Here is a 20771-nt window from a genome sequence, read left to right as displayed (position 1 = left end):
GTAATTAATAATACCTTCTGTTCTGAATTTTTCCTTGAACAAAAAACTTCTGGCTCCATTAGTGAGATATATATAGTTAAGGTGTACCTTACACAGACCACCCTAAAGTAAATAAATGTGCAATTAACCTCATTCAACAAATAGAGTTACTTTAATAATAAAAATATGCCCTGGCTGGCGTAGCCCAGTGGATTGAGTGCGACTGTGAATCAAAGGGTTGCAAGTTCGATTCCCAGTCAGGGCGCATGCCTGGGTTGCAGGCCAGGTCCCCAGTGGGGGTCACATGAGAGGCATCCACACATTGATGTTTTTCTCTCTTTCTCCCTCCCTTCCCCTCTCTAAAAATAAATAAATAAAAATCTTTAAAAAAACACTACATATAAAAAATAATACAGATATGTACCTGTGTTGCAGACACTGTTTAGGTGTTTTGTAAAAATATATTATCAATCTTCAAAACAATACCTCAAGGCAAGTAGAATTAAACTAAATTTAAAGATGAATAATGGGAGTTTAGCAGGTTTATGTAACTTATCCGAGGACATCCAGCTAGCAGGTAACACAATAAAGATCCTGCTGCCAGAGCACATGCTTTTTCCTAGTGATAGTATTCCTACTGTTCTAATATGACCACTACCCTTGAACAATAAGAAGCAAGAAATGTTTTTTACATGGCATTTACTTCAGAGCAATTTCTCTCCTCCTCCTTCTCCCCAACCAAACTTTTTTTGAGAATAATTCCATTTGCTTTACGATTTAGTTTTCTGTGAGTTGCCTGTTTCCATCCTTGGCTTGTTTGGTTTCTTTTCTTTCTTTTTTTGGTAAGAGTTCTACATATTTTGGATACCAATCTTATACCCATAATATATTGCACAAACTTCTTTTCCCAGGACAGTCTGTATCTTTCACCTTTAGGCCTTTTGTCACATAGACCTTATTTTTATGAACACAAAAGTATCAATTTATTTCTTTATGATTTTGCTTTTCTGTACCTTGCACAGAAAATTCAATTCTATTTCAAAAGCCAATATAACATTTTATAGTTAATTTTATTTTCATCATTTAAATATGTAAGTTTATTTTCTATTTAAGTTTTTAATCATCCTGTATGGTTTTTGAAGTAGTTGAGAACATGAGTATTGTTTGCCATACAACTCCAGTGATTGCTACTGTTCTGTAATGTATCCTCTCTCAGATATTAAGTCCCTTATATAAATAGCCTTGTTTCTGAGTTCATTCCATTCACTTAGACCAGTGATTTTTTCAACCAGTGTGCCACAAGAATTTTTAAAATGTGCTACTAGGATGTGGAGAAAAGGAAACCCTAGTGCACTCTTGGGGGAATGCAAACTGGTACAGCCACTGTGGAAAACAGCATGGAGTTTCCTCAAAAAATTAAAAATGGAACTGCCTTTTGACCCAGCTATCCCACTTCTGGGTATACATCTTAAGAATCTTAAAACACCAATTTGAAAAAATATATACACTCCAATGTTCATAGCAAAGTTATTTGCAAGATATGGTAACAGCCCAAGTGCCCATCAGTAAATGAGTAGATAAAAAAAACCTATGGCACATTTATATAATGTAATACTCTGCAGTAAAAAAGAAGGAATTCTTACCTTTTGCAGCAGCATGGATGGACCTGGAGAGTATTATGCTAACTAAAATAAACCAGTCAGTGAAAGACAAATACCATACAATCTCACTTACATGTGGAAGCTAATAAAACATAATTTAACAAACAAAATAGAAACAGAGGCATGGATACACAGAATAGACTGACAGATGTAGGGGAGAGGCAGGGGGACGGGACAGAAGAGAGTGAGAGAATTAGCTGAAGAACATGTACGCATAACCCAGAGACACTGACAACAGTGTGGTGATGATCTGAGGGGAGGTGGGGCAAGGACAGAATGGAGATGACAAAGGTGGGGGAGAAGAGGAGGCAATGGGGACATTTGTAATCGTATAAGCAATAAAAATAAACTTTTCAAAAAGGATTTTTAAAACATATTTCACCTGACTATTTACTCAGGGGCACTGACCACTTTTCCCTTAGATTGTCAAATGGAAAATGACAACAGCCATCACAATATACATCCCATGTGAATGAATCAAAATCATACTTATTTTTTGGTCATATTGGCAAAAAATATGTTTTGGTGTGCCACAGAATTTTAGTAATTAGTTTGTACAAGCCATGAGATGAAAAAGGTTATAAATCTCTAGTTTAGACTATTTGTCCATTCGTATGTCAATGCCATTCTATTTTAACCACTTCTGCTTTAAGTAAAAATTGTAAGCTGAAATACAAGTTTCCATTAAAAAAATTCCCATTATTATTCTTCAAAGCAGGCCTGGCTATTTTTAGCCCTTTGCTTTCCTGCATGAATTTTAGAATTATCTTGTCAAGTTTTATGAAAAGAACCGGGGGAGATTTTGATTAGAATTCTATTAAAATTAAGTTGATTTGGGGAGGACCATGTCCTTACAATATTGAGCCTTCGCTTCCATGAACGTAGCTTTGACATTTCATTTCGTCACATTATCCTTTTGCTACCTCTCATTATTGATGTCATCTCACTACTCCCCTGCCATTCTTCCTCATTTCTCAATGACTGCTGTTAAGGTCTGACTGATATTTCTCCAATATCTACAGAGACAGTCTTCCCAGCATTCTGGCTACTCTGAGCTCCTCTTCTCCAATACCTTATCTTCCATTATATTTCATCTACCTACTCTCATAGTCAATTCTACTCCTTGATATTACAAATAATTGCAATGATTGCAATTTCTTCCATTTTTTTCCATTCATTTTATTCTCTAATGACCACCTCTTCTGTTTGAATTTTAAAATTGTAACCAGATATGTTATATATAAAAGAGTGTGTGTTGTTGCCGTGTGTGTTTAGGCTACAGTACTGTTTACAGTAATGTAAGAAATACTTCACTGTTTAAAAAGTTTTTTTCAAATCTCCTATTACACACTCCAGATTACAATTTGTTGGCACACATATATAAAAGGATTGATGAATTAAGAAAAAGGTAAAAATAATAAATAGATTTGTCTTGTTGTCTCATGTTATTGCTGGAATACAGTTTACTCCTTTATGACTAAAAGACTGAAACATTGCGTCATATCCCATTCATCTGTGTGAAGTTTCAAAGGAAGTGAGAAAAGAGAATCAATTTAATCCAAATGTATAAACATCTGAGTTCATAAAACAAAGCAAGAAATTCAGAGGAAATCATCTCATTTACTGCTGAAATAGTATAAATTTTCTGGCAGCAATTTAGAAGTATGAATTGAAATACTCATTTCCTTTGGCCATCAATTTCTCTCACAGGAATTTATCCTAAGAAACCAAAATAAAATGTGGGTAACATTTCATGCATAAAGATGTTCACTACAATATTATTTATAACAACAGTTCATGGAAAATAATCTTTATGCCCCTAGGTAAGAAAATGGTCCAAGAGTAAGTACCTATTATACAGCCATGTTTACGAAATCTTTAATGATACAATTGCTTTGTGATACTGTTTTGTTTCTCTAAATATATACAGTGCTAACTTAAATTATGCTTTAAAATGAAAAAAGAAAATAAATAAATCTAGAAGAAAATATGCCAAATGTTAACAGTTTTATGCTTTTGGTAGTAAGATTATGGGTAGGTGGAGGTGTTTTCCTCACCTTCTAATAATTATTTATATTTTCAAATTTTACTACATTGAGAATTAGCTACTTTAAAAATCAGTTTGAGGAAAGTAAATTTTAAATGGTGTAAAGAATATAAAGACAGAAAACTGTACTTGAACAACTGAAATAAAATTTTAAAAAGAATATAAAGCAAATGAAACAGTTTAAATAGTCGAGGCATACCATTTTATTTCCTCTCATTGGCTAAAGTTTTATCATGAATATTTAAACAGGATGATTTGTTTATATATCACATGAGTATTCCGCTGCATCAATAGTAAATTTCCACATAAGAACATCTAACATGGCTTTTCTCATGGAGAAAATTACTTATCTATAAAGGTACAATACATTCAGGTTTCAGAGACTCTTGCAAATGCAATACTTAGCCACTTCTTTTGGAAGTTAATATATCAGTCCTGAAATACAGCACTGTATGTTCTAAATTTTTATCACTTCCTAAAAATATCAAGAAGGTAACTCAAAAGCTAGCTCAGTTTATACAGTATATTTGATGCTATGATTTTTAATATTCATTTAATGAAGTCAGCCTTTGGTGACTAATATTTCCTTGGCTCCCTACTACCAAACCCTAAATAAGGTTCCTGACTAGATTGCATTCAGGCAGGTCTCATTTTAAAGGAAATTGAAGAGATGGAAAAAGATTATAAGAAGAGACATGATAACAACAGACCTCACGAGTCAAACTTAATAGTAAATCACTCTCATGTACACAACCATGAAAACAAATATCCTGTGAGCTAGAGATATATATTGTATCTTTTCAGCAGATCTTTATGCCTTTTTGAGATAGCTTCCCATATATATAATATGATTATAGTTGATGAAGCACTGGCTCACAGAAAGAGGATGATAAAGCATCAGCCTCCAAGCAACCAGATGAACATGCTCATGATTTCTAATTGTAGCAAAGGCAGGGTAATACTGGATATGAAGACAAAATCCAGAGAGGCAGAAAACACTGATTCCTCCGACTTTAAAAACGAGGATCTATAGAACAGTACCTACTCTCTTACTACAACAATCCCTTGAGATACACTCATCTTATTTGCTTATTTAATTGGTAGACAAGACTGCAAAAGAGGCTGCATGACTTTAACATGTAATATGAATATTTTAACACTCTGGAAGAGACATTTTAAACCACAACAAAAACACACTTGTAAGCAAACTAGAGAAGCCAAAACAAGAAACACGCCAATGTATGAGCAACTTGTCCAAAAGACCATCTCAGGCATTATACCTTACAAACAAATTTTCCCTAACTTTCTAGTTACCTCACCTCCTACCCCTCCTCCAGACCTCCATAGGAGCTACATAATAATACACTTTGTAAAGAGATTTAAATGAAAGAAATAGGTGGTGAATTTAAGTGGCCTAAAATTAGAGAAACACTATAATTTCAGAGTTTCCACTAAGTTTCTGTTTAGCAAAAGATATAATGAGGATAGATGATGCAGCTTTTTGAAAAGTAGTAGGTCTCATTTCTTAGGATCAGGGGATTCCTGGATGCAGCAGGCAAGCTGAAGGATATACATGTGCTCCAAGCTCATATGCTGTGCATACAGAGAAAAAGAGTAATTTCCTTTGTGAATTTAGAAATCTGGGCATATTACACTTCTTTAAAAAATGCTTGCCTTCCTTTGTACGCATTGAATTATACTGTTCCACAATTATTGCTTTTCAGTAGTGTGTATATGTGCCAACCACTATGGACTAAAATGAGACAGGAACACCAACAGAGGGATAAGAGGTTCTGTGTTTACCTCAGGACAGCAGAGAGGTCTTCACAGGGGACCCAGATTCAGAATGGTAAGACTCAGTCTAACACATCTGGCTAAAGCCTTCGGCTGTGAGTTATATTCTCAAGAATCAGTAACACAGACTCTGGAAAATGCACTCTGAGAAGTACTGATTGTCTTGGTGAAACAAGCTGGACAATCCTAGAGTCGGGTGAACTCCTGCAAGTAAAATTAGGCTTTCCTAAGTTGGGTGGAGAGGAGAAATATTGTTATTGTTACTATGAAAAAGAAACGAAGAAGGATTTTCCCATGGGAGAGAAGTAAAACCAAGAAGCTAAGCCAGGAACTGAAGTTCATCTCTGAGTAGCTCTCTGTGTGTAATTTAACTTTTCTTTCTTTTTAAAAATTATTTTTTAAATTTATTTTTAGAGAGAGGGGAAGGGAAGGAGAAAGAATGGGAGAGAAACATCAATGTGTGGTTGCCTCTCATGTGTCCCCTACTGGAGACCTGGTCTGCAACCCAGGCCAGGTCCCCAGGCATGTGCCCTGACTGGGAATCGAACCTGCGATCCCTTGCTTCACAGGCCGGTGTTCAATACACTGAGCTACACCAGCCAAGGCAGTTTAACTTATCTTGCCACTTCTCCTGAAATGTTAAGAGAAATCATATTTAGCTAACAATGTTCAGAGCTCCCCCATATATTTTTAATTCCGTCCAGTTAGCCCCTAAACTTCAGTAAACATTCCATATACCAAGTCCTGTGTCAGCCATGTTGTAGGAAAAATTAAGGGAATTGGTAGTAAAGTGACATGGTTGTTCCTGCACCCCTTCTCTGCTGAAGCCAGTGTGCCAGGAACAGCACTGCACCAAAGGAGACTATAGTCCCTAAATCCCAGACACTGAACACTGCCTAACAACACACAATTCAAGTTGCAATTGAGAGAAATAGAGAGAGCAAGCAACCAGGTGAAAGCAAATAGGATAGACTGGCTTGGGAGGGAAAATTAAACTGCTCACTTTCTCCTAAAGATACTGAAAAAAAAAGTCCCCACATGAAAAAGGCAGAGGTTAGGTTATAGGCCTATGCTCTCATCTGCTTAAAAGAATCATGTCTGTATGTCCACAAAGTTTGTGGGCAGCTCTTTCCATGATGCATTGTCTCAATATAACACAATGATAACTGATTCACTAGGATTAGATTTTTACTAATGTTTATTCAAAACATAAGTATTTACAGTAGTTCTCTTTTCATCAACACACTCTTCCACTCAAAACAGACTTAATGGGATTATAAAATCATACTATTAGAAAATGTAATTGATGAAATCCTGGATAAAAGACAGATTAATATGATCAGATTTTTTTTAAAAAAGTCAGTACACAGAAACAAAAGCAAAAACGTTTCCACAATCATTAGAGTGCTCTAAGATTGGCTCTGAGTTTTCCACCAGCCAAAGCCATGGGCAAACAGAATGAGTTACAAAGATCATATTGTTTTGAGATATACACATCTTATTGTGTGCAAGAAAAGCATGTTCTGAAACTGAGACCCTGTGAGAAATGTATAATGATTAAAGGTTTCATACAGAAGAAATAATATAGCACACCACAATAAACATAATACAAGGTACTTTCTATGGTTTCTTATTGTGTTCCTCAAGGAAGCTTCAAATACCAACTTAATGCTTCCATTTGTAAAGAATAACATTTTGTTCTCAGATAATCTGTTTGTATTATTTAAAAACTGACAGATAATAAAAACAATACATTATGCCTATTTCTCTATATCTCTTGAAACAAAATGATACGGTCATTAATTTTTAATATTCCTAAAATAAAACAAATGCATAATGTTACCAAAACCACACTGAAGGTATGTACTATTTCCCTCACCTGTGATTCTTTCACGTTTTCAACAGTAAAGTTGAACCAGACTCGGAAGCGTGGGTTACAGGTATCCGGCCTAATGAACAAATCATACTCAAACTCAGAGACCTGGTCCACCCGGCCAAGGTTACCTGGCAATAAAAATTAAGAGAACTGGGTTTTAATAGAAGTTTGTGCAGTTCCGTGGTACATACCTTTAAGCATTCGCGCTCTGGCAGCACTACTTGCTACCATTCAGTACTTGTAGGTACAGCGTTCAGTCTCTAAGGCTGCCAACTTGAAAGGCAGCCCAGGATAAGAGAAGGCTTTCTATGGAGCTCATGTCAAGCCCCCATAAATCAAATAAGAATTACAACCGAACTTAAGTTTCCTAGTTCAAAAAACAAGAAAGATAATACCTAAAGTATTTTGTATTAAGCTTTATGGTATACACATTACCTCTTATATATTTGATCTTAACTCTCAAATGCAAGCGAGCTATGCATTTGTACTATGTATGGTACCTCTTCAAATTTCTATCAGAAGATGTTACAGAATGTGTAAAGTAGAGAAGGCTTCTAAATAAAAATGATCAGTTACCATGTAAGAATAATAATGGTAAATTCATAAACCAGGAAATTTCTATTCTCTCCAAAAATAGAACAGTTATATCAAAAGTGTATAAACTGAAGAGTGACTTCTATTCTTTGTCCCTCCTCTTTCTGATATTCAAATAAGTAGTGAATTGCCCAAAATGTAAATAGTAGGATGGAAAAATAATCAAAGAGTTTGGTCAGTTCCTAAACCAGATCATCAACAGCTAAAGAAGAGTGATGACTATAGACATCAACATAGCAATGGATTGAGACGTCAGTATTGTATTGCACCTCAAGAACACAGCAATATGTTGCTTAAAAGTGAACTCTAGTGTCTTTGTAAAAAAAACATTCAGAATTAAACTTTAACCTTACATGAGCAAAAAATTTAAATTGTTTCTTTTACTAGTTCTACTGGCACCAATTTTATTTTTGGTTTTGTTTTTTTGAGCACCCATTGTATTGTAACAGATGGAGTACTAGGCCTGTGAGTCAGCAGATCTGAATTCTGGCTCAACTGACTTACTGTGCAACAATGAGTAAGTTGTTTACCCTCCCGGGCCTTCAACAATAAACATCAATATACTTCAGAAGAAGATAAAAGAATCCATTTTCAAAAATGTATCATCCACTGTATCCAAAGTTACTAGACATTCAAATATATATATATATATATATATATATATATATATATATATATACACACACATATATCAGCTATAACCAAGGGAGTGGAGAGAAGCAATACAAATCTACAATGAGATCAGATGTATAATTTAACAGACAAGGACTTGAAATTGGTTATTATAAATATAGTCCAATCGATGTATCTATCACACATAGATGCTCCTCTGCCTCTTTCTCCCTCCCTTCCTCTCTCTAAAAATAAATAAAATCTTTAAAATAAATAAATAAATTCCAAGAACAAAAAGTAATAAAAAATAATTTTCATGTGTGAATAAATAGGAAATTTCATCATGGAAATGGCAACTTTTTATAAGGACCAAATAAGAAATCTACAACTAAAAAGCACAATAATAGAAATGTAAAATGAACTGAATGGGCTTAACACTAGATTAAAAATTATAAAGAGCCCTGGCTGGTGTAGCTCAGTGGATTGAGCATGCACCTGTGAACCAAAGGATTGTGGTTCGATTCCCAGTCAGGGCACATGCCTGGGTTGCAGGCCAGTTCCCAGCAGGGGACTCATGAGAGGCAACCATACATTGATATTTCTCTCCCTCTTTCTTTCCCTTCCCTTCTAAAGATAAATAAAATTTTTAAAATTTTTAAAAATTTATAAAGAAAGGATCAGTGATCTTCATGAATCAATTAAAAAGTCAGAGAGATGATGTTTTTCAAATGATCTGAAAAACACCGAGAGAAAAAAAAAACACTGAATAAAAATGAACAAAGCCCCAGAAACCAGTGGAATAATAACAAATGATCTACCACACATATAAAAGATGTATCAGAAGAAAAACAGAATGAACAAATGCAAGAAGGGATTTATTGCAGGGCACAAAAATGTTTTAGAATGATGAAAATACTCGGTGTGACTATAAGAATAGATATTTGTAATTATATATTTATCCAAACCAATAGAATATACAATACCCAGAGTGAACTATGGACTTTGGGTGATTATGGTATATCAATGAAGGTTCATCCATTTTAACAAATATACTACTCTGGTGGGGGATATTGACAGTGGGAAGTCTATGCGTGTGGGGGGTCAAGGGGTATATAGGGTATCTGTATACCTTCCTCTCAACTTTGCTATAAACCTAAACGCATTCTAAAAATAAATTTTTAACAAAAAAGTGTTTTAAATACTTTGCTAAATCACATGTTCATATTGTTTACTCTAGAACAACCATTAAAATAAAATAAAAAGAGTATTACTAAGAAAACAAAATACTAACCCATGGACAAGGACAATGGGGATGAGGATTGAATGTGGAAGTCGGGTGGGCAGGGCAAGGGAGAGCAATGGAGGAAAAATGGGGACAGCTGTAATGGAAAACAACTAAAAATTTTTTCATAATACTAAGTAAATATTTTTATTGTTGTTCAAGTAAAGTTGTCTCCATTTTCTAAATTAAAAAATGAAATCCCTTACAATTAGGTGGATTTAGATTCTTATAAAGCTTTCAATCAGCTTTTATAGGCTAATCAAGCTTCCTGGGGGGCGGGGGGGGGAAGTAAAGTCAAAAAAATATATGAAATACTGAAAAAAACTGTTATTAACCTAAATGAAGAAAGTAAAAGAATAGCAGAGTAATAGGAACCAGAAAGGCAATATAAAAATGAGTAACAAGATAGTTCACTTAAGTACAACTATCAATAATTATATTAAAATAGAACAGATACATAAAAAGAATAAGCATTCCAATAAAAAGCTAACATTGACAAAGGGGAATAGAAAGTCAGACCCAACAAGACAGAAATAGTCTGAAATTAAATAATTATAAAGGGTTTGTCACTTTCCTTATCCACCTATGAAAATGTAGTCCAACCTTAAACATTTCATAATCAAACAATCAAAACCCAAAGACAAAAAGAATCTTATATGCAGCAACATAGAAGTAACTCATCACATATAAGGAATCTTCAATGAAATTAACATCTGGTTTCTCATTAGGAACCACAGAGGTTACAAAGCAGTGAGAAAATATATGGAAATACCTGAAAGAAAATACTGTCAAAAAATTGATAGCCAGCAAAAGAAAATATTCTTCAAATATAAAAGAGTTAAGACATTATCAGATTTTAAAACTTGCCCTACAAGAAAAACTAAAGGACATCCTTTGGGCTATCATAAGAAAATACTAAAAAATAACTTAAATCCACATGAAGAAAAAACAGAGCCAACAGCAAATGTAACTACATGAGTAAATATAAAAGAGGGTATAAATATATTTTGTTTGTAGATTTTTGTCCTATGAGTATAAAACACAACCATATAAAGCAATAATTATCCATTTGTACAGAGTATATAGCGTATCCAAAAGTAATTTGTGTGATTATAAATGCATGTGTTATTGAAATTAAGTTGGTATTAACTTAAACTAGACTGTTATCAGTTAAATGAAACTCTTTATAAATCTGAAGCAATAATTAAGAAAAGAAACTTTAAAATACAGTAAACCAGTATGAAAATTAAAATATACACTAGATAATACCTATTTCACACAAAAGAAGACAGTAATGGAAAAAATGGGGAAAGACATAAAACATACTGAAAGTAGACAGCAAAATAATCTTATCAGTGATTACAATAAATATAAATGAATTAAACATTCCAAACAGAAAGAAAAAATTTCAGAATTAATTTTTTAATGAGGCCACCATATGCTGTCTGTAAGAGATGGACTTAGATAAAAACATACATAAAGGATTAAAGTAGAAAGAAGGAAAATAATATACTAAGCAAGGCAAAAAAAGATGTAATGTCAATAATAAAAACAGAAAAAATCAACATTAAGGCAAAAATTGTTACGAGATACAAAGAAGAATATTTTATAATGGCAAAAATGTAGTCCATCAAGAAGACAAAAAAAAGAGAAAGAACTCAAATTTGCAAAATCAGAGATCAAAAGGACATGCTATGATCAATGATATAGCACAAATTAGATGAAATGGGCGCAATTCTAGAAAGACAACAAAACTTATTAAAGAAGAAATTTTAATATCTAAATAAATTTAAAATAAAAAACAAGACTGATTTAATAATAAAATATCTCAACAGGAAAAGTACATATGTACTAGTAAATTCTACAAAGCTTTTAAAGAAAAATTAATACCAATACTTAACAAACTCTTCCCCTAAAAAATGAAAAAAAGAGAATATGTCCAATGCATTCTTTGAGGCCAGAATTACCTTGAAACTAAAATCAAGGACATCATAAGAAAACTACAAATCAGTATACCTTATGAATATTCACCCAAATATACTCAACAACACAATAGCAAATTAAATCCAGCAATATATAAAAAGGATTATATGTCATGACAAGTGGGATTCATCCCAGAAATTCAATATTAGTCCAACATATGAAAATCAATTAATGCAATATACCACATTAATAGAATAAAGGACAAGAAACATAACCATTTCAGTAGGTGCAGAAAAAAATAATTTGCAAAATTTAATATTTTTCATGATAAAACCCTCAATAACCCCTTTTATTTATGTATTTTTTAATACATTTAAGCATTTTATTTTATTTTAAATATTTTATTTATTTATTTATCTTTAGAGAGGAAGGAGAGGGAGAGAAACATCAATGTATGGTTGCCTTTCGTGCGTCCCCTGCTGGGAGTTGCCTGCAGGGAACCAGCCTGCAATCCAGGCATGTGCCCTGACTGGGAATTGAACTGTGATCCTCTGGTTCACAGGCCAGCGCTCAATCCACTGAGCTACACCAGCCAGGGCCCAAAACCCTTAATAACCCCTTTTAGAAGGGAATCTAAAAACAAACAAACAGCTAGTAGCATACTTAATGGTTAAAGGCTAGAAGCTTTCCCCCTAAAATCAGGGACAAGATGAGCACGTCTGCTCTCACCATTTCTATTCAACATTGTAGAGGTGATTCTAGCCAGAGGAAGTAGAAAGATAAAAAAATTATTCATATCGGAAAACAAGTAAATTGCATTTATTTGCAGATGACATGAGATTTTACATAAGAAATCCACACACACATACACGCAAAGCTATTGAAGCTAAAAAAGAAAAGTATTGCAGCAAGGGTGCAGAATGCAGATCAATGCACAAAAACCAATTGTATACCTAGACACTAGCAATGAATAAGCTCAAAATGATATTAAAAAAGCAATTTCAGTTATAATACCATCATAAAATATAAAATACTTAGAATAAATTTAACAAAATAAGTATAAGTAGGGTTTAACCAAAGGATGCAAAGCTGTTTAACATTTGAAAATCAAGCAACATAATTATTCACCATATCACTGTATTAGTAGATACAAAAAAAATTGACATAGTCTAACATGCCTTCATCATTAAAAAAAACATTACTCAAACTGTGGATAGTAGAAAACATCTTGATACTGATAAGTGGCATTTGCTTTTTAAAAAGAAACTCTAGCTAATATCATACTTAATGATATAAAATTTAATTGCTTCTCCCTGAGATTAAGAGTAAGGGAAGGATATCTACTTTCACATCAATTCAGCATCATTCTGGAAAGCCAGGCTACTGCAATAATGCAAGAAAAAAAAACATAGAAGTCAAGAAAAAAAAATAAAGCTGTCCTTACTACAGATGATAAGGCTATTTACATAGAAAATCCCAGAAAATCTACAGAACAATTGCTTGAACTAATTAATAAAAAAACTTTGTTTGTGTGGCTCAGTAGATTGAGGGCTGGCCTGTGAACCAAACGGTCTCCAGTTTGACTCCCAGTCAGGACACATGCCTGGGTTGCAGGCCAGGTCCCCAGTAGGGGGCACACAAGAGGTAAGCATGCATTGATGTTTCCCTCTCCTTCTCTCTCCCTTCCCCTCTTTCTAAAAAATAAATTTTAAAAACCTTTAAAAATAACTATAAAAAAAGAAAAAAAAAACCTTAGTAAGGTCATTGGATACAAAGGGAATATACAAAAATCAATTGTACCAGTGACAAACATTTGCACTAACAACAGACAAATGGAAAATAAAAATTTAAGAATCCCATTTATGGTAAAACCCACACCATAAAATACCTAGAAATTAATCCAACCTCATATGTCTAAATTTTTACACTGAAAATTAAAAATTATTGCTGAGAGAATTTAAAGACTACCTAAATAAAATGGAAATATATGCCATATGTTCATAGATGGAAGATTCAAAATTGTTAAGATGTCATGGAACTGGAGAGCATTATGCTAAGGGAAATAATCCAGGTGGTAAAAGACAAATACCATATGATCTCACCTATAAGTGAACCTTATCAGCAAAACAAACAAGCCAGCAAAATATAACCAGAGACATTGAAATATAGGACAAACTGACAGTAACCAGAGGGGCAGGGGTAGGAATAACGGGAAAGAAAGGGAAGGGTAGTCAAGGAACAAATGTAAAGGACCCGTGGACAAAGCCACCAAAGGGAGATAGGATCAAGGGCGGGAGGTGGGGAAGGGTGGGGCAGGGGGCACAGTGGGGTGAAAATGGAGACAACTATACTTGAACCACAGTAAAAAATGCTGAAAAAAAAGATGTCAGTTATCCCAAATTAAGATATACATATGGATATTCAGTAGAATCACAATCAAGTCCCAAAAACCTTTTGTTAGAAATTGACTAGCTTATTCAAATCATATATGAAAATACAAAGAACCTAGTATAATCAAAACAATTTTAATAAAGAAAAATATGCTAAAATATTACAGTAATCAAGATAGGTTGGTATTCACAATGATAGACATATACCTCAATGAAACAGAATAGTTCAGAACTAGAACCACACATAAATAAGCAACTGATCTGCAAGGCAATTAAATGAGGAAGCTTACTTCCTCATTGTCAATTTTTTCTTATAAAAAATTGTGCTAAAAGTAAACATCAACCATTACTTAACAAAAATTAACTCATATACAAAAATTAACTCAAAATGAATCATAGTTCCAAATGTAAAACCTAAAACTATAAAACTTGTAGACGAAATCATAAGTCTTTATGGCCTTTAAGTAAGCAAAGATTTCTTATATAGAACACAAAAAATATAAAATATTAAAGAAAAATTGTTTAATTAAATCTTTCAAGAAGTTTAGCTATTTGAAAGGCACCACTGAAAAAATGAAAATCAAAGCAACAGATTGGGAGACTATATTTGTCATGTTGACAAAGAACTTGCATTCAGAATATACAAAGAGCTCAATATTAACAACCTCATCAGAAAGTGAGCCACAGGTTTGAATAGACCCTTAATAAAGGATATGTGCCTAAAAAGCATATAGAAGATGCTAAACACCATCATCAAGAAAATACAAATTAAAATCATAATGAGATACCACTACATATCATTAGAATGGCTACAAAAAAAGGATAGTTTAATTCATTTAATTGAGACACATATTGATAATTTTAATTTTATATTTAATAATTATTAAAATATCATAATAGGTAGCTTAATATGTAACTTTTAAGTTATAGGAAATAAGTCTTTTAAATATTTAAATACTCAAATATTTATATAGAGAGCAGGGGCATAATAAAGTCATCAATAAAAGAATTTCAAGAAATAAATATATAGAACTTTAGGATAAATCTGTGGGAAAAGTAGAAAACATGAATTCATGTACAAAGAAGAAACAGTGTAAAATTTCTGCTTAAAAATGTGTGTTCGTTTAATTTTAAATTGATATTAAAAGCTAATTATTACATACTTTTTACTATGTGACCAATACCCATCAGATTATCAAATTATGTTAACTCATTTAAACATCATCACATCGGTAGGAGGTAGGTTCTATTATCAATCTCATTTTACTGTGATTAAACTGAGATATAAAGATAAGTAAATTACTTAAGCTCATAAAGCTAAGTCATTCTTAGAGCCTGGTTGTGAACCTAAGTAGTCAAGATTGTATTTGATTTTATTCACCATACCATAGTTGATATTTTTATTTATTTATTTACTTTTAGAGAGAGGGAAAGGAAGAAAGACAGGGAGAGAGAAACATAGATGTGTGGTTGCCTCTCCCGCACCCCCAACTGGGGACCTGGCTCACAACCCAGGCATGTGCCCTGACTGGGAATCAAGCCAGCAAAATCTTGGTTCACAGGGCAGCACTCGATCCACTGAGCCACGCCTGCCAGGGCCATAGTTGATATTTTAATCCAATCTGATATTTGTATTTTAACTGGGAAATAAAAGTACACTTACATTTATTGCAATTCCTGAGTTTTTATCATCTTATGTCTTGTTTTTCATAATTATTTTACTCCTATTATGCTTCTATCTTTTCTTCAAATAAATCAGATTTTCTTTCTTTCTGTTCTTCCTCTCTGCCAATTTGGAAGTTTCCATTTTATTTATCTTATAGCAGTTATTATTCTTACTTTTTTTAAGATCAATAGTTGGCACAAAAAGTATAAATATAAATATCTCTACCTACCTCTCCTCAAACTTCGAGAACCTCAGAGCCCCCACTCCTCAAAGTGCTCTTTGTCCCCGCCTAGGGCATGGGAACACTGTGGCAACTGCAGGGGACAGTGGGTATAGAGGACTAAATGTTAATGAAAAAAATACAATAAATTTTTTTTAAAAATATTACTTTTCCCTCATTGATTTATTTTATTTTATCTATTTATCTTTAGAGGGGAAGGGAAGGAGAGAGGGAGAGAAACATCAATGTATGGTTGCTTCTTGTGCGTCCCCTGCTGGGAACTGGCCTGCAACCCAGGCATGTGCCCTGACTGGGAATCGAACCTCAGTCATCTGGTTCGCAGGCCCACACTCAATCCTCTGAGCTACACCAGCCAGGGCTCCCTCATTGATTTTGAGAACCTTTCTTTACCTATAGTATTCTAGTTTCACTACTACATATCAAGGAGAAGTGAAGGATTTAGTTCTACTTATTTTTTTCAGGATTTATACTTCCTTAATGTGGTGATTCATGTCTTTAATCCTAGCATTTATTGAGTTTGCTACCTTCCATGTACACAATACTGTTTCTTTGTGTATTTTATAATTTTTTATTTTAAGCTTATCTATATTGGAGCTTTACCTGTAAAAATCACTGTGTTGTGAGTGTCAAGGTCATGACCATGCAGGGGTTTTTGGAGTTCTGCATTAGGTTCTTTCAAGCATTCCAGGAATATATCCAGCCTATAACTACTTTTCATATCAATTTTTCATTTTGGGAGGATGGCACTGAATCAAGCAACATGTGGAAATTTAAAACCTAAAAAACAGGGCTAAAGGCCACAGTTTTTAGGAGAGACCATCTATTCTACTGTTATGAATTGGAAAGATCATAGCCTCAAGGTTAGACAGACATAGATTTGAACCCTCATACTGCCACTTAACAATTTTGAAATTTGGAGACAAATCTCCTAACTGCTCTAGACCCCAGCTTTCTTGTTTGTCAAAAGAAGATAAAAATATTTTGCTTATTGTATTGTTAGAAAGATTAAATGAGATCATGTATATAAACTTCTTAGTGCTTAAGCCAAAAAACAATGGAGTCGACCTTGAATCTTCTCTTACTGTCATACTGAACAACTAATCCATCAATGAGTACTTTCAAATACATCTAGAACTCAGCCACCTCTCATGACTTCCACAGATACCACTCTCTTCCCACCTGGGTTATTTCTCTCTGTTCTCCTTGTTTGTCCCTCTACATTCTATTCTCAACACGACGATAGCCAAAAGAATCTTTCCAAAGCATGAGAAATCATGTTGCACATTTTTCAAACTCCTGAAGAGGTTTAGCATTTCATTCCGAGTAAAACTCAAAGTTTTTAAAAGATTCTATATAACCTGTCTCTCCCTTTCAGCTGTCTGACCTCATCTGTCTGACCTCATCTCTTTACTATGCTCACCACTTGGTCTCCTTACTCTTTCTCTTATATGTCAGGCACACCACTTTAATGTATTTCCAATGGCTATTTCCTCTCCTAAACTGTCTCACACATTTCAACACAGATGACTCCTCAACCTCCTTCACATCGTTGGTCAAATTTCACTTCCTCAATGAGCCCAACCTGACCACCAGATTTAATATTACAAAATACTCTTTTCCCACATTCCTGATTCCTCTCACCTGACCTAATTTTCCCACAGCACTCACCACATTCAAGCATAAGGATAACTTATTTACTATAAGTATTTATTTTTGTCCCCTCTGGTAAGAATTTAAGTCCCAAAACATATTTCTGTCTTGTCTACTGTTGTACCCCCAGCATCTGTCACTGTATCAAGCCCAAACTAGGTATTCTATAAACTTCTGTTGAATAAATGTATAAATAAAAGCAAGCTCCCAAAGTTGTTAAGTAATATAAATAGAGTAATCGTGGCAACAATTTTGAAAGTATATTCTGTTTCAGACCTTGTTCTGGGCCTTGGGATACAGACATTAAAAAATTAGTCCCTGCTTTCAAGGAGCTTATATTCAAGCTAGAGTGATAAATACACAGGCTCTGATGGAAAAATCCCCCAAAGAACATCAGAGGATGTTGTGTAAACGGGAGTCATTGTTACATCTACAACAGAGAAACAAACTGGTCCAAAAAAAAAACCCAAAAAGAAAAACAACAAGAATTCCAACAGTGGATCTTTAAAATTATTTAAAAAGTTATTTTTCTGTATTTGTCTACTGGAGTTTATTTTAAGAAGTCAGTCACTATAAACAGCCTATGTACATAACCTCTAAGTGTTGGCTTATTTTCTTTATATAAAACTTATGTTCACCTGGTTTTCCAGAATAATGAGGCACTTATTTTCCTGCTTTATTTTGGACAAATTTTCTTTTGTATTACAGGAATATAAAGAAGCTCCCCCTCAAAAATCCCTCTCTACAGAGAAATTTTTTGAGCTTTCTGTTTTCAAAAAGAAGAAAATAACTGTATGCAAAAATAAATGCATTCTGCTATCTGCTTTCTAACTGACTTTTTATTAATTTATTTTTTCTTTAGATTTCTTGTCTTACACAAGAAATTTTAAACTGAAAAATATCTTAAAAATTATCTAGGAAGTAGACAAGGAACAATTTATAACCACTTTTCTGAATTAACATGCCCACTGGAACTGGTGGAATTGAGATTCAGGTACCCTTGTGACTGACCCTCTGCAGCCTCTTTGTTACAGATTCTTTAAAAAAAAAGAAAACCCAAATCATACAAGTAACACAAGAATATTAAAGATGAGGAGCCCCTGGAAATAAGAAAGGAAAATCAGAATCTCATTATGTTGGAAAATTAGCAAAGGTCATACAACTTTCCCATTCTGCACAGTCCATTTATTTCCAAAACTTCACCTTCCACAGAAAAGTAACTGATTCAAGTAGTCAGGTTGGGAAAACAAAGTGGTCATCCCTGTGAGAGAAATGACATTTTTCTGGATATAATTTAGAGCCATCAATAGGGCAATCTACCAAATGGTGTCGGCTTCCCTAAATGAGCTATTCTCTCTCTCCTTTGTAAATCCACTTCTTCCTGGGAACATGTTTGTCATCTTGGATTACCATTGAGAGAGAAAACGGGAGAGGGTGTAGGAAAGGGAAGAAGGAGAGGGGAGGGAGGAGAAGGACGGGGTGGGGGGAGAGAGAGAGTTATTTAGAGCTGTGCACTTGCCCCATGAAAAGCCTGGGAAGGCAAGCAGAGACATCAATGCAGTCATCTTACATGACTGCTGCCCCTACGTTTCAATAATCACCAACAATGCGGAATTCTAATTAGCCCTTCCTTCAAAAAAGGCTGAAAGTAAGAAAAAGTCTGAAAAATGCATTTTATTGCATGAATATCCCAAAAAATACACAGCCTGTAAGAAAAAAATTAGAAATGAAAGAAATACTGAACCAAGTAATAAATACTCCCAATACAGCATTGCAATAATACATTTTGGCTACCAAAAGAAGTTAAAGAAATCTTACAGACCTTTGGTTCAATTACCAAATGTTCATTAAGCATTGTTACATAGCAGGAATTCTGCTATTCACTAGAAATCCTAATATGTTAATAGAGAATAGTTATGAAAAGCACAGACTCTGGAGTAAAACTGCCTGGGTTCACATCACAGCCCTAACTTTGTACTAGCTGCGTGGCCTTGGGCTAGATATTGTGGCTCAAATGTTCCAATTGTAAACTCATAAAGTTGTTTTAAGGATTAAATGAGATGATGCAATGCAGAGGGGTGAGAACAATTCTTGGTGCATAGAAGTATTGAATAGGGATAAAACAGACTATCAATCAATAGAGGGACACTAATGAATAACTAGTTATGATAAGACAGAGTAAGAAAAATAGATAAAGATATGCAAAAAATGCTGTAGGGATATATACAGAAGCAAAGAGCCTAGTCCCAGTCGGGGTTGAAAGGCTGGCAAAGAGTCAACAAAAGTGAGAGAAGTTATACTTGAAGGACGAGTAGGGGACCTCCAAATGTCAAATGAGAGAAGACGGAAAGAGTGTTAGGTGAAAGAGCACAGAGCAATGAGGCAGGAAGGTTAGGCCAGGAAATTGCCGGTATGGTACAGATCCAATAACGATGCAAGGAGCGTCCAGTCATGAGGCTAAAGAGGCAGGTTAGGGTAAGGAAATGGGGAGACATTAAAGATTTTAAGGAAATAAGTAAAACATTAAATTTCATTTTAAAAAAGATGTAGGAGTAGTATAAAGACAATATGAACCACTTAAGATTGAGGCAGAAGCAGGGATAATACAAAGAAATATATTGCAATGAATCAAGCAAGAATTGATTAAGAAACACATGAGAGTGAGAGGAAGGAATCCATGAGCCTATGTTAAGAAATAAACCCTTCTCTCCCACTTGATGATTTTATGTAAGCATTTGATCAACTTTCATGGAGAAGAAGGGGCAAAACAGCCACATTTATGAAAATAGTAATACCAAAATTTCCTTTCAGCAAAAAAACAAAACAAAACAGTGGACCCATCTTAGATGTGATTTCATCACCAACACAGAACTTGGAGAAAGGGCTGGACAATGATTTAGCATCCAAAGAGCTGGACTAGACAATCAAAGGTTCCTTCCAAACAGAGGTGGATTTACTGTGAAGCAAATAAAGCTTAAGCTTGAAGTTTCCTCACGTACAAGCCCTTATGAAGGCTGGGTGATGCAGAGGATGGTATAAAGGAAAAAGCAAGGCTA

At 34.1% G+C, this 20771-nt stretch overlaps 1 protein-coding gene across 1 annotated transcript in view; it reads right to left on the bottom strand.

The window, feature by feature from the left end:
- Positions 1 to 20771, bottom strand: part of LOC118985015 (BEN domain-containing protein 5) — a 1089084-nt gene that overhangs the window by 900903 nt on the left and 167410 nt on the right. The window contains exon 3 of the mRNA XM_037043322.1: positions 7361 to 7485. Coding sequence (XP_036899217.1) covers positions 7361 to 7485 — 125 coding nt within the window. The remainder of the gene's footprint in view (positions 1 to 7360; positions 7486 to 20771) is intronic.

Source organism: Sturnira hondurensis, unplaced genomic scaffold, assembly GCF_014824575.4.
Source record: "Sturnira hondurensis isolate 20B ecotype Veracruz unplaced genomic scaffold, ASM1482457v3 Scaffold0004068, whole genome shotgun sequence".
NCBI lineage: Eukaryota > Metazoa > Chordata > Mammalia > Chiroptera > Phyllostomidae > Sturnira > Sturnira hondurensis.
Note: the sequence above shows the minus strand (reverse complement) of the source record. Positions and strands in the feature narration are given on the sequence as shown.